The 15427-nt window shown below is 39.7% G+C and overlaps 1 protein-coding gene and 1 long non-coding RNA gene across 5 annotated transcripts in view; one reads left to right on the top strand and one right to left on the bottom strand.

Moving 5' to 3' along the window:
• PCDH11X (protocadherin 11 X-linked) overlaps positions 1-13853 on the top strand; it is a 1048566-nt gene extending 1034713 nt beyond the window's left edge. For all 4 annotated transcript variants that reach the window (XM_005288308.5, XM_065556488.1, XM_042853322.2 and 1 more), the window contains one exon: positions 848-13853. In XM_005288308.5, coding sequence (XP_005288365.2) covers positions 848-1236 — 389 coding nt within the window. In that variant the 3' untranslated portion in view covers positions 1237-13853. The remainder of the gene's footprint in view (positions 1-847) is intronic.
• The window catches only part of LOC135973411 (uncharacterized), an 81662-nt gene that overhangs the window by 12095 nt on the left and 54140 nt on the right, over positions 1-15427 (bottom strand). The gene's annotated exons all lie outside the window — the stretch shown is intronic.

The following is a 15427-nucleotide window of genomic DNA, read 5'->3' as shown; positions in this document are numbered from 1 at the left end:
ATGCACTGGTAGATCCAACTAAATGTATCATTAAAAGTTTCGTTAAATAGCAAAGTTAACAGCCTTTCAAGGTAACTGACCAGCATTATTTCAGGCACAGTATGTTATGTACTGTAAAAACTTGTCATGCAGTTTTAGTAACATATCTTTGAACAAATTAAAATGTCTATAATCCTTTTTCAAGTGCATGAAACCTGCTACATTTACACAAGTTATTGTGATTCAACACCTCATACTTTAAAGAGGGCTACAGTTTCTCCTGCTATTACCCTCTGATTCGTCAAGGTTTCAAATATAGAAGGCATGGAGAAATCAATTCCCTTTATGATAGCTGTTACAGTGTCTTTCATTCTTAAAACTCTCAAGCACATCTTTGAATCCAATAGACTATGTGCCCAGATTCATTTTACTTTGCCCTTTTTTAAAAGGGTCAAATGTTCAAAGAGTATATTCAAAAAGGTCTTATTTAACAATGGTAAATTCTGTACAAGCCAATTCTGTGCAAACTTTCTAGTAAATAGGGGGTTAATTTATTATAATCTTTACAGGTTGATGTATAATGCAGGTGATAGTTTTGTGTCCAGGGAGGGAAAATAGTAGAACTGTGAGAAATTTAATTATATGGATATAAAATGTGGTATAGTCTCTAGAGTAAATATTAACGTTTCTTCGTATACCTGCTAATGAGCACTATGGCTCTTCGCATGCACACACACATATGCTTAGTTTCCTTGCAACCACGTATAAGCATTTGCAGGATTGGGGGCCACATCAGTAGGCCTGAATCTGTTCTCAACAGAATCTTTTGAACTCTAGATAATCTCTTGTCATTTTTCCCCCTCCCCAGCTATTGAAGTTAATCTCCAAAAAGCCCTTGCTGAAGCTTCCGAAACCTGCACACAAGAATGTCTTATCCTAGGCCATTCTGACAACTGCTGGATGCCACCTTCTTTGACACAGTACCAACAATCCAACCCTCCTTTGCCATCATTTGGCTTCCAGCAAGGATGGGGTCGAGGAACCATACCTGAGGGAAGACACGCGCTTGCAAGGCCCCTGCCGAAGGATGATACTGACAAAAGCCAAGGTGGTCCACGGCCCCAGTTCTACAACACCTGTGAAAGACATTGTACCACTGAAGATCCAGTCAAGGTGATTCCCCTGGCAAACTTCACTCCATCTCAACAGGCAGCAGTGTCTGGGAGTAACACCTTTATACATGAGCACCAGCTATAAAAGCATGTCTATCAAAATCAGTTATTTCAGGCATTAAAGTGTAAGTGTATATAGTCACAGCCTAACAGTTAACTTTACTGCATATACAAACCTGTTAGGCTTGTGAATATTGATGTAAATAGAATTATGAATTGAATTTGAAGAGCTGAGTCCTTAGTACTGAGTTAAAGGAAATTTACCATAATTGTTGGTCAAAAGTATGCACAACAAACAAAACCCTGTTCATTTTATTTCCCCAACTGGGTCATCATAGCACAAATAATAACTTGTTAGGGCAGGGACCATTCCTCTGTCTGGTAATTTCCTAACACATTTTGGGCACTATCACAATTTATATAATAGTCATATAGATGACTCTCAAATTCTCTTTTTTGTTTTATATGTAACACATTCATCAAGCACATTTCCATTTGTTCATCAGTCAATAGCAAATAGAGATCAAGTAGGCAGTTTGTCAATCTATTACTTGAAATCAGTGATTAAACGAGTGATTTAATTCTTTGGATGCAAGGCATTTTTACAATATTTTATGTTTTCTATGACAGGAAAGAGAAGTGTGTTAAAAGTCTTCCTGATCTCTCTTGCTTTTTATTTTAAGGTTGTACTCACTCAGCTTACCTGTATTCGTATTTTGGGAAAAAATAGCTTAAATGAAGCATGAAACTGAATATTTTATTTGACCTTAATGTCCTGTTGCTAAATAGATACCTCTATAGTGATGACTGGACTGCAGTTTTACAAAGAGAGTTTCTTGCTTTCCAAGATTTGTTTTTATAGACTAATGCAAGTTATGTCACAACCCATATTCCACCTGCCAGTTTTCAGCCATGAGTCCATCACTAATCATGTCTTTACCTTGCAAATTTCATATTGGTTAATGTCTTTATGAATTGGGGATTACATAAACACAGAAGGAAACTGGGTAGATTTTACAGTGATGCAGTACCGTGGCTGTAAACTACTGTTGTCTAGAGAATATTATGGTGATTTAAATGTTAATTTTACAGCCCTATAGTCAGTCACTGCAGGTTTTCAGTAAAGAATTAAATATAACCTTAGATACTGCACACTAAACCTATTAGACTAAAGCGCTCTTGTCATTCTAGCTTAGTTTACTGAAGAAAATTACTGACATTACTCTGCAAAGAAAGAGGAAGCCAGGAGGTGAATGTTGGATGGATGTAATTATAAATACACCCCAATTATGCTATTCTACAGGAGCTCAAGGTGATGTACTGGAAAGATTAGGCAGTCTTGCCTGAACCTAATGCTGGATGAGATACTCTTTACATAGCATAAAAGAAAGCTAGTAAATCCTATATTGGACACAAAGAAGATGTCTTTCTTAGATGAAAGAATTACAGTATTTTCCTCCTGGTATTTTGTTTCTGCCCATCCATTATGTCAGGAACGATGCATACATTCCACTATCAAACAATTTTTTTCATAACAAAATCAGTTAAAATGCTACTTTAAATCAAGAAACAATCTAAGTTTGATGGGAGGGAGGGGGAAGGGAATGTGTGACTACTTCCTGTGGATGGAATTCTGTGTAGGCTTCTTAATGTAACTTTAAATCTGTAATTTATAAACAAAACTGTGTGTAAAAATGCTGTAATATAAGCTGCTTGTAAAATGTATAGAAATTCCAGGTGTTCAGGGTTCCAATGAACGCTAAGACAGCTTCTCTTATGTGCCCAGCAGGTATAAGTAGCTTTATATATTGTTGTTCCCACTGTAAATCTATTCAAATCACATTTAGTTTTAATGTGCAAAATAAAAGAAGCTTCTCTTTTAACCTATTGATAGGGTTTAATTAATGAAACCTCAGAATATCTAATGGTGTATTTTTCCTTTTTATATATATTTCTCAATAATGTTTAAGAAAGATGTGGCACACTGGCTTCCAGTTGCATGTAAATCCTGGAAAAAATGTTAATCCTCTGGATATTGACACACAATAGCTACTTCTAGTTCAGGCATAAGTAAGAATTTGACAAATTAATCCAGGCTTAATCTATATAAAGACTTCTATATTTCTTTGAAAATTTGTGCTGGAAAACTCTCAAAAATAATTCTTCCTATAAGATTTCCAGTCAGGTTGGAAATTGCAAGAGAATGTTCTCTGGCACAACATTTCACTGCTAAAATTACTGGATGTAAGTTGGAAATTCATTGGCAGAATTTTTCCAAAATCAAAACAAAAATGACTTCCAGCTTTGGGTAGTCCTTTTAATCAATTTTTATTGTTGTTCAAGTTGATTTTCTTCATACCTTAACCTCCCCACAAAAAATCACACCCTTTCTGTATGAAGTGGGATCACTGAACTCTCTATACCAGTGTTTCTCAAGGACCAGTCTCTCATCTCACCGGTCCCTGAGATCTCCCTGACACAGTTTAGGAAGGCAGCAAGCTGGTTCTTGGTATCGCAAAGATTGAGAAACACTGCTCTATACAACTCTGCTTTCTAAAGTATGGTAATGTTTAGGAAACAGACTTGATCCTTCCCCAGAGAACTTTAAGGGCAAATTTTCAGAGACCTAAAGGTTTTCTATATGCAATCATGCTGTGAAAAAATGAATTTGATTTAGAGTCTCATTTTTCACCAAAACTAAGAAGTTAAAGAAAGAAAACTTACAATGACAAATTTCTCAAGTGCCTTCAGTGAAGTGCTCTCTGTTAAGATACAGTCCATCCTCTGAAGAAGTTTGAGAATTTCCAGGATTCCTGCTACATCTAGTAGGACTTGGAATAGACAAAGATTCAAGTTTTAAAAGTGTTACTATTATTCCTCAAGCAACAGTCCTGTTGGCTTTTGTGGGGCGCTGTATCACACAGGAGTCTACCCACACAGATCAGTGCAGGATGAGATCCTGCAACCAGAGGCATCCTCCCCCACAGAAAACTCCCCTGAAGGAAGTTTCCTGCACCCACAAGAACTCCCTTGAAGGAAGGGGTTTCCAGAAGGATCCATTTTCAACATCTATCCCCAAATCTGTAAGTTATTTCTTCATTGGTGGTCCTCTATGAAAAGTCTGAATTCCATTTGGATGGCTCTCTTGGCTGTTACTCTAAATTTATTTCAGACTTTGTTGATCATTTTAAGTGTGACATTCAAATTAAGTACTACTACTTACAAAGAATTACACTTAAATTTCACTGTTTCTCCCAGAATTACAGCAAAATCGAACTTGATATACTGTAGGTTGTTGCTGCCTAGTTATGAATTTGCATTAATCAGCCTAGAATGATATATTAATTTAAAAATTACCTATTTTCTGTTAGTTAGAAGAAAGAGATGCCTATCTGGAACAGCTTTGGCTAAATTTAGTATGACTGTGATTTCCTGTAAATGTTTCAAAAGTTTTATGGTATATTGCTTAAGAAATTCCAATATATGAATATAAAGGAGTCACGAGAGAAGTAAAACATTTTTCAGCATCGATAAATATGCCATAGAAAATGAAGTATAAGTCTGCAAAAATCAGTTATGATGTTATGACTTGCTTATAACAAGCAATAACAACAGAATAATTAAAGTTTTTATATATATCTATAATTTTATTTTTGCTTGAAGCAACATTTTCCCAAAAGGCAAGAGGAAATGCCCTGTGTCAGTACCCAGAGGACTAACATCATTGTAGACTCTTTATACATCTTACATATAAACAATTTATCCAGACATGGACTGTACATTTTTTGTGTAATCTTATTTAGTCATTTAACTTATTTTACTTTATTTGTGTGAATTTGTGGAAAAGAAACAGTCCTATATATGGTATACAGTACAATGGTAGTTATATGAATAGATTTGTTTCATACAGTGTAACAATAAAGGAAAACCTTTGCCTTCTTCAAACTGAGTATTGCACAGTCTTAACTGTAATTTAAAAAAAAATCTGACAGAGGCACGGCTGGTGCATTTGTAAATATTTAATCAAAAAAGGGGGTGGGAAGGTCCTTTCTTCATTTTAAAGAAGTCAGGGAGAGGAATTGTTTCATTTTGTTTTTTAACAATATGCACAGACTTAGGACATGTCTACACTCCAAAATTAAGTTGACTTAACTTATGTCAGCATACAGCTGCTGCAGTAATTACATCACTTGTTAGTGTCTACACTTTACTCCTTGTGTCAGCGGTGCATTTGAACTAACAGTGTGGGGCATTATGGGAACAAACATTTTCTGGATTTGGGCAAGGAAGTAAACAACATTGCATGGCAATTAGTGTGACAAAGATATTTGAAACGGAGTCTCTAAAGTAAATCAGTTTTTGTAGCTTTTTTTAAATCATTGCAATCAATAACCAATATTTAGCAGGCGACATTGTAATATAGTCTTACCAGTCAGATTTAAAAAACAGGTTTTATTCAAGAGTTAAAGTAACCATCAGCTAGAAAAATGTTATTACTGTTATCTTAGGCACATATCTGGTGGTCATCACCAGCATGGATGTAAATACAGGAAGCAGTGCAGTTATTCTATATCACATAATGTTTAAATGTTATCGGGAATCCAATCTGAAAAAAACATTGAATCACAAAGAAGGCCATAACTCAAAGAAACGTAATTCAGTTTTGACCAAAATTAACAGAATGTGCTTGAATACAATTGATAATGCAACTATGTCATCAAAATAGTACTGTTTTGAAAAATATTTAGCCCCAGGTAATATGTTGCATGCATTTTCCCCATACTTTTTTGCCTTTAGTCACACAAAGTATGAGTTTGTTTATACCATGTAATACATCAACATATTTGTCATTATTTGTAGAATGGGATGATCTGAGAATAGTTTTTCTGTCTGCTATTTTATGAATATTGGCTACTGTCTAGTGATTCCTGCACTGGCAACTGATGGGTAAAACATGATGAAATATTTTCAAGATACGTTTGATTCTCTGGACTGACCTACGTTATATATGATGAAGCAATCTATTGCAAAGCATAAGTTGATTTAATAGAGGAGTCAAAACAAATTTGACAATGACCACCTTAAAATGGGAGGTATATGTCATGCAATGAATTTCATGAGTGATATAGGCCATGTGGTACAGGAAAGTGGGTTTGGTGACATCGTTGTGGAAGTCAATATCTGTGATGCTTCAGTCAACAGCCATGCTCTTAGACGGAAAGCATATAACAGTAGTGTTAGAATTCACAAATTTATGAATGAGGAAATTAATTGCTTGAAATGGATTGCACTTGGTAATTTCATGAACAATGATCCCCCAGCAGATGAGAAGAGATGCATATTGGAGAAAGCTCAAACATGCATTGAAGCATTTGATCATGTGAAGAAGGCACACAGAGAAAACAGATTGGAAGCACCGAATGCTCTGGCAGACTTCCTGAACAGCACCCAGTCACTCCTCACCAGCTTATGGACACTTAGGTTACCCAAGGAAAAAAACTATTCAGCTACATAGTGTTCTCAGAACAAAAATGTAACAGATTTCTCCCAACTACTGATGATTACATAGCAGGTAAGAAAGACGATAACAATCCATGGACATTTGCACTGATGATTACACTTGACTTCCAGTGTGGTTGTGTGAATTATGCGAAATGGAGTTGTGTAAATGTAGCAGAAGCCAGTCTACTGGAGGAGGAGAAGCCAGATATATATCATGCCCTTGTTCAGTATTTCTCAAACTGTGGATCGGGACTCAAAGGGGGTCACCAGGGCTGGTGTTAGACTTCCTGGGGCCTGGGACCGAAGCCCGAGCCGATTGCCCAGGGCCAAAGCTGAAGCCTGAGGGCTTTAGCCCTGAGTAGTATGGCTCAGGTTACAGGCCCACCACCTGGGGCTGACGCCCTTGGGCTTTGTCCCCCCCCCCGGCCCCCCGCCTGGGGTGGTGGGTCTTGGGCTTTGACCCCCTGCCCGGGGCGGCGGAGCTCAGGCAGGCTCAGACTTTGATCCCCCCTCCTGGGGTCCTGCAGTAATTTTTATTGTCAGAAGGGGGTCACAGTGCAATGAAGTTTGAGAACCCCTGCCCTAGTTGATAGGTAGGGAGTAGTATACTGGACTACCCTACTCTTCAGTGGTTTTTGGCATGACATGGCCATCAAACAATCTCTCAACAAGGACTGTGGGAAGCATCAGCATATTTGCACAAAAGAAAAGGCTCTGACCAAGTTTCATCTGACAACACATTTTAAGACAGCTGTAACTGCTATGACAAAACAGATGTGTGGAATGCTGCCTTCATCAACAGATTCCCCACAAAGATGCTACCACAAAGCATATGGCTGCAGACAAAACTACTGTCCAAGATATTATAAAAGTTGTGACTTAAAGAATGACAAATTCTTTTTGCATTGAACCTGAAATAAACCCAGACAACAGACAGCCACTTGTGACCATTGTAACATCTACTGTGTCCCCACCTGAAAGTGCAGAAAGTTTGTGCATGATAAGAGAGAATGGCACACAAGAAATGAAGCAGTTTGTAACCAACTACTGAAAAGGGGTGAGGTAGACCTCTTTGAGCCCATAAAAAGGCATAATCTTAAATCAATCACAACAAAACAAACAAAAAAAGAAGCAGACAACACAAGCAATAACTACTGCTCATCAGATATTAAGCAAGCTGACAGTTATTGCCCAGTCCAGAGATATAGGTATTCAGTGTTTGATGAAGTATGAGCTGGCACCTGTCCCACTTTCCCTCTCCAATTTGGATAGATCTCTAGGAAAGACCCAAAAGAGCCACACGCTGTCTTGGCTTTAGAAAAATCTGTCAGTGGTCAAGATAACAGCATCCGACGAGCCAGCATTCACTATTATTGACCTCATGCTTCTACAGATGCTTCTACAGATGGTGTGCACTGATACTGCCAAGCGCAAAATTGGGGGGGAGCTGTCTGATCAGCTGCTGAACATTATCCTTGGACGCAAATGTCAATACACTGGTGGTGTTGGTGACAGTTATGCAAATGAAGAATCAATCAAATCAGGAGAAATAGCCTGCAGAGGAAATATCCAAATGCAAGAAGTTTGGAACCCCACCATGTTAACACCATTACCAAAGCAATGATTGAAGATGATAGGAAATTCAAAGAATAAATTGACCACTGCAAACATTCTCCTTAGTGACTGGATCATGAAGCATAACCAGAGATTGTCACCTGGTCATGAGGTATACATTGCTTATGGATTTCATGACATTGCATGAGCAGTGAAAGTAGTGCGTGCAATATCAGAACTTGAGGCAGATCATGAGAAAGCAGATTCACACATATTCTTGGATATTGCTCATGCAAAACAAATACGTTAAGTAAACAGGGTGCTAATGTGGAGCTTGGACTCGATGTTGGACCTACATGCCCAAGTTCTTCGCTATTGTTGGGATAGATGAATTCTATTTCAAAACTCGTGTTGGCCAAAAGAAGAGATTCATTCCTATGCACAGAGTGGCTACAGAGCTAGGAATGGACATGTATCTTATATTGCAAAACATTCATGCTGCCAGTGGATGTGACTCTATTTCAGCATTCAGGGGTGTGAGAAAAAAGAGTTGGCTAAAGACAGCAGCTGATTACCCAGAGAACTAGGTGGAGAAGGAATTTAGAGCTCTTCTCGCTCCCATCTGCCTCCTGAGCAACAGGAGTGTGGAGGAAGGGGCGCTCTAGCATGCCTCTCTCACAGCCATTTGGACACCCTAACCCCCAGTCTCAGGGCTCTGAGTCTATGGCTACATTGAATCTGCTTATTCTCAATTCCCCACCCTGGTCTTGGGTGTGAGGCTGTGGCCTGCACTGATGGTGTCTATTATGCATTCCCCACCAGATGTCAGTGCTTGTGGCATTCAAAAAGCATGTGCATTATCAGCAATTTTGGATCTTAGTGATGTGTCTGTGGTATGAGCTGAGTATGCCCACTCTCAGCAACCCCCTGCTCTGATCTCAGAGCTATATGCCTGTGGTATGCCCATTCTCAGCTCTGATAGTCCCAGTGCTGTTTGCCAGTGATATGAAACAAGTATACCCTGTCTCAGCCCTGTGGCCCAGATCCAAAAAGGGACTTACAGTTGCCAATACACAGTGTTGCCATCTCTAACTTTTAGATGTCTAGCAAATAATTGGAAAAATAATTGGATCTCCAAAGCCTGAATTAGGCATTTAGGCTCTCTCGTCAATTAATGGGATCCACAAAAGGCAGCCCACTGGGCAGTGAGCTACCTAAGCAATGCAGGGAGGAGGGTTGGTAAGCCCTGTTTTTCACGGTGTTGGATGCCTATCTCTGCATGCAATCTGCAGCCAGGAACCCAGGTTCTGGAGTGAGGTGTTTTAGGTGCCTAAACCGGTTCTTAGGAGATTGGGAGGGCCCTGCCTAATACCTCCAAAACAGCCGAAGGGAGATGGGGAAGGAGGCAGAAGTGTCCTCTGTGAGCATTAGTCCAGTGGTATGATATGGAGGACTCTGATTCAGTTTTCCCCTCTGCCTGATGAGGAGAAGGGATTTGAACATGAATACGCCCCTGCTCTGCTAAATGCTGTAATCATTGGACAAAGGGGTCTACAGCTGAGAGGTGGGGTTCCCTCAGACTTGACTGGTGAAGCTGTTCCACTTTTGTTAAGTATTATCTGGACCAGCAAAAGGGATAGACTCATTCCCTAGTCTGGTGATTAAGGTACTTGCTTGGGGAAGGTCCCGCTTCAAAAGCCTGTTCTGCCTGTTTAAGAAGGGGTTGGAACATGGATCTCCAACTACCCAGAGAGATGGGAAGGCCTTGTCCCAATCCCTTCACAGAGCAGGGATGAAGACTTGGGGTCTCTCGCAGCCTGGGTGAGTATCCTAACCATTGGGGACAAAAGATTCATGTGTCCCAATTAAAATTTATTTTAAAAGAGATGCTGCCTTCCTATTTGCATGCTTTTTCTTCCACAGCCTGGGCAGGGAGGACTTGAATCACCATGTCCATTATCACAGCTTCATATCCTAACTACTGGCCTATTGAGGACTTCTCACATCAGGTTCTTGATTTGGCCCAATTACTATTTAATTAAAGTGGAACAGCTTCAAGAGGAAAACCTGCATCAGGCTACCTCACAGCCCAGGGACTGAAGCAGGATCTCTACTCTCCTGGCTCAGTACCCAAGCCACTGAACTATAGAGGGCTTCTCATGTTTGCTTTGGCCCAGTTACTGTTTAATTAAAGAGGAGCAGCTTCAAGCAGAAAGAATGAGAGGGAACCCCACGTCAGCCAGCTGCTAGGACATTCATATGAAAGGTAAGGAGATTGCCATTCAAATCCCTTCTCAACACTGAAGGAGGATTGAACAACCTCTCCCATGTCCGCGGCAAGTACCCAAGCCACTGGACTATAAAATGACCTCTGTGTTTTCTGTGGCCAAATTAATATTTAATTAAAGTGGAATGGCTTCAACAAGAGATGAAGAGCAACCCCCATCAGAATATCCCCTAGTTTAGAGCATTCACTTGTGAGATGGCAGAAGCCTTCTCAGCTAGCAGGGTAAGGAACTCAATCAGAGTCTACCACATCTGAGGTGACTGCCCTACCCACTGGGCTAAAGATGAGACAGAGCTACTTTTCCTCTCAGCACAGTCATCTGAGAGGTGGCAGATCTCTCCTCAATGCCCTGCAGACAGAGGAAACTGGGGCTAGTACCCTCACCCTTGAGCTCAACCTTATAAGGGAGGCTATCTCCTCCCTGGCTACCTTGTATGGAGTTAGATGGCCTTGGAGCATTCCTATCAACCAGATCAAGTCCCACAGGGAAGATAGGTAAAGCCTATTTGCCCCTAGTAGAAGATCATGCTGGGTCTTAGGCATGAGATAGATAGGCATCTAGTGCTTAAACTGAGGTAGCAGGGAACATGCTCAAAGACAGAAATATAGGTGCCTAGAGATCTTTTAGAGCAAAAACGTAGGTGCCAAGTGAGTTTAGGCACCTAGAGCATTGGGTGGCAGCTGAGCAGCAGTTTTGTGGATCACAGTGGTGTGTAAAAATGGGACTTAGGTACCCAATGCCCTTTATGGATCTGGTTTTGTGTTCTCATGGTGTGCCCATGACATGTACGGAGCACACACATTCTGAGTTCATGCCCCAGCTCAGCACTGCATCAGTGCTATCTCTATCGCCAACTAAAACTCTGCTGGCGTTCCCTCAGTAATTTGTCCCATTGTAAAAACAGGTTGGGGAAAGGGGATGCTCCAGTCACTGTCTGACTGAAAAATTGTACCCCAGACAATATTCTGGGTCTTTGTCTGGCATATCACGTCTCATGCCAATCTGTCTCCACATTTGCATTTTAGAGCACTTTAAAATTAAACACAACTCTTCTGGTGGGAGGGGACGAGAGCTGTATCTCAGGAGTCCCTTGACTATAACCCCAAATTTGCATCACAAATATTACCCAAAGCCTTCTCTAAGCCAATCTCACTCTGCCTATGAACTTTAGAGTGCTTAGAAAGTTTACCTTTAAGCACAAATGTGACCACATCCTTTGTGTGTCTTGTGTATCCATGTCTTGCTCACAGCAGCACCACTGTGTAGAACCAAAGTGAAAGGCTAATAATTCTTCGGTTTTATTTTTATTTATTTATTTTTTAAGCTGTATGTTGGTCAGCTCAGAGAAAGGCCAGTGACACATGTTTGTGGATGCTGCTCATTTTCCCCCTAGCTTTGTTCAAAAGAAAAGTGATTTCTTCTCTTCTGAGGAACAAGCATGAAATCTCAGCTGTGGTGTTTCAGTAATCTACCTGCATGAGCATTTTTGAGGGCAAAGAGCAGAAACACTGAGACATGATCACATTTCAAAAGCTGATACAACAGTCTAGGAGGTAGTGATGCCTCTGCCTTTTGATGGCTTTATAAATTAGAGCCATTACTTTGAATTCATGGCATGAACAGACCATACCTAACCAGAGACTTAATGAAGAACCAACGAATAGCTGAATCAAGCAGAATCACTAGTAAGATTTGATGATAGGTAATGGCAGCTTTTTCAGAGTCAGCACCCTAATTCTCACTGATATTTTTATTGTACTGTGATAAGAAGCAATCATCTCTGCATAATGTGTACTATGTGTTGTTTGCTAAGAATACCATAAGTGAGAAACTGCCACCAACAATAGCCTCCTTCAGGCAGCGCCAGAAACGTGCAAATTATCAGTCATACATATGGAATCGTGTAACAGTTCACTTTCTTCAAGTGTCTCCTGTCATCAACAATTGGGTGATAGATAGCATGGAGTATCCTAAAATGCTGGTGCTGCCTGCCACCTGCTCCAGATGCCATCCTCACCTTGGTGCAGTGTAGCTGTGCAACAAGGAGGAACTAATGCCACAGGGAAGATTCGATGTGCTCCAGTGCATGCAACTGTGACAGCATTTAACACATCAGACACAGATTCTGAGGGGAAACTGAAACATTTCAACTGCCTGCAAATTACTGTGACTACTTTTGTGAGTATATATCGCTTGAAGTGGTGATGCATTAGACATGCAGTAGCTCATGGTTATATGTAGGTGTTACATAAGGGTACATGGTTATACTTTGTTATTCTCGCAAAACCTTCTACTAATAGTCATGACTGTCATATAAGTAGTTTATGTATTGTCACTGGATTCAGTGATAGTAAGATCATTACAGTTGTATCATGTATGCTATAGAGTTATGGCCCCAGCCAAGCAGATAATATCAAAAATACATTTTTTTATCATCACAGGGTAGGAGGTCTTGTGTACATAACTTCATCAAAATAGTAGACAGAAAAACTTCATCAAAATAGTAGACAGAAAAACTTTTCTCAAATCAGTCTATTCCACAAACAATGACAAATATTTTGATGTATAACATGGTACAAATAAGCTCATACTGTCGTGTGACTACAGACTTGCTTTAACAAAAGGTGAAAAAGTAAAAATGCATAAATATGTCACTGTGGGCTAAATATTTTCTGAACTTTCCAAAACAGCAATATTTTGAGTCTATAGTTGTATTAGCAATTGTATTCAGAGGCTTTCTGCCAATTTTGGCCCAAATTAAATTATGTTTCTATGAGCTATTGCCATTTTTTGTGATTGTATTATTTTTTCTAATTGGATCCCCAATACTGTTTAAACACTGTGTGATACAGAAAAACGGCACATCCCACCTGGTGGTGACCACCAACTGTACCTAATAGGGTAGCAATGAAATTTTTCTAGCTGATGGGTTACCCCTTTGTGTCCAAAATGGGTCCACACTGGTAGACTAATCATGGAGGAGGTTGGTTTGTATAGAAACAAACAAAATAAAGTTGAAGGCAAAGATTTTATTTGGTAAATGTAGGAAAAATGTGTATAACTTACGTCTACCCTAGTTCAGAGCGATAGTGAAAACCTTTTGTAAATATTTGAGTTTGTATTTTTGGGAAATTTCCCCACTCTGTAGTATACTACAGGATCTGAAAGTGAGCAGTGTATGTCTGTGTATTGAAACAGCCCTAATCATGCTTTAGAGATCATGCAGTTGGACATCATATTCCATAGTCCAACAGCATTTGAAGTCCAGTCAATCCACAGTAGTTCTATTCCAGGTTCTGTACAGCATGTTGTCTTGTTAATTAAGATGCTTGTTAATAAACTAGATCACAAAACCAAAGGTTCCGCTTCTGGATTGTTTTATTCTTTACGTTTTATGATTACCCTTCTAGGAACATGTAGGTTTTAAATAGTATTTCACAAATTAAAATAAACTCTCCTACATTCTCTCCCTCTTCCCTACCCCCACAAATTCTTCCTCTGTAAAGATATTTATAAATAAAAGTCAGGCAAGTGTTTAATTTCATGTACAAATGTTCAACTTCATGTAGATGAGTAGTAGTCCCCTTGTAGTCAATAGAGCTACTCGTGTGCAAAGTTGAGTATTACAGTTTATAGGATTGGGGTTAATATTAATTACATCACACACACACACAATTCTTCATTTGACATGCTTCTTTTTCATTGTAATTCATTAAAAAAAGCTTTGGGTTCTTTTAAAGACCTAAAGTATAGCTTCTCAATTTGAGCATAAAATGTTACTGAGCTGAGACGAATATCCTCTCAGCTTGTGTACAAAGTGATGAAGCCACAATCAAAATAAAGAGCAAGAGACATCACTGCCCAATATCCTACTTCAAAATGATTTAATATCCAGTTACAGTATTTCAAAAGACACTTTTGTAATAATGACCCTAACATCTTATTCACTTGCAGATATTCTTAGAGGAAGTTGTGTGCGTAGATTGTCTGCCTGCTCCACTCTCTGCTACCATCACAAATTTGCCATTTTGTCATCAAAACTGTACACAATACACTTCAGTATTTTCCATGGTCACATTGCCAATAAATTAATATCAAATCAGCAGTTGGCTACCATACAATACTTGGAAACATATCTAGCTCTCAACTTAAAAACCTAAAGGGATCTCTCTGAATGGAACTCAAAATAGGAACTTTCAATGAAGAAGTTGATTATTTTGGCTCTAGATCAGACGCCTCAAGTTCAAAGACCAGATGGACCTGGCAAGCAGTATATTAAATCAGAGAAGATGCATAATAAGGCAGTGCAGTACCCTATCTGGGATATCACAAGCCCTCGTCACCTGATAAAGGGCCAAATTCTGGCCTTTTTCAATAAATATTGCAGAAACATAAAGGGGGGGTTGATGTCTTACATCCCTTGTACAAAGCAGACTTCTGCTTAAGCACATAGTGGGATTTTGAGAGCGGGCTTGAGGAGCGATATAAAAGATGGGCAACATACCAGCTGCTGTAACCACTGCAGTAGCTACCCTACCTACAGAGGTTTCCTTCCCTCAGCTCCCACAAGAACATCTTGCATGCATCCTTGCCACTGCTTGAAGAACATAGCAAAAGATGTCAGGTAGCCAAGATGACAGCTACAGGAGGAAGAACCCCCAGCCCTTTCACACACTCAGATGCTATAGACAAGGGTTTGCATCACATTTGGCAGACTGCAAGGAGTGGATTTTTACACAATACAAAGGCTCAATCATCCAAATGCTAGTTTTGAACATGTCGGTTCAAATTCAGCCTAGAGTCTTTCTTTGCCAGCAGACGTTTCAGATGTAATGAAGCTCATCAAGCCCTCAATGTACCTTAGAGCCCTTCCCCATGATAAAGAAGCCCTCCATCAGGGTCAATCCCCCCCAGGTTACAAGGGGACTAGAT

Source organism: Chrysemys picta, chromosome 9, assembly GCF_011386835.1.
Source record: "Chrysemys picta bellii isolate R12L10 chromosome 9, ASM1138683v2, whole genome shotgun sequence".
In the NCBI taxonomy this organism is placed as follows: domain Eukaryota; kingdom Metazoa; phylum Chordata; order Testudines; family Emydidae; genus Chrysemys; species Chrysemys picta.
Note: the sequence above shows the minus strand (reverse complement) of the source record. Positions and strands in the feature narration are given on the sequence as shown.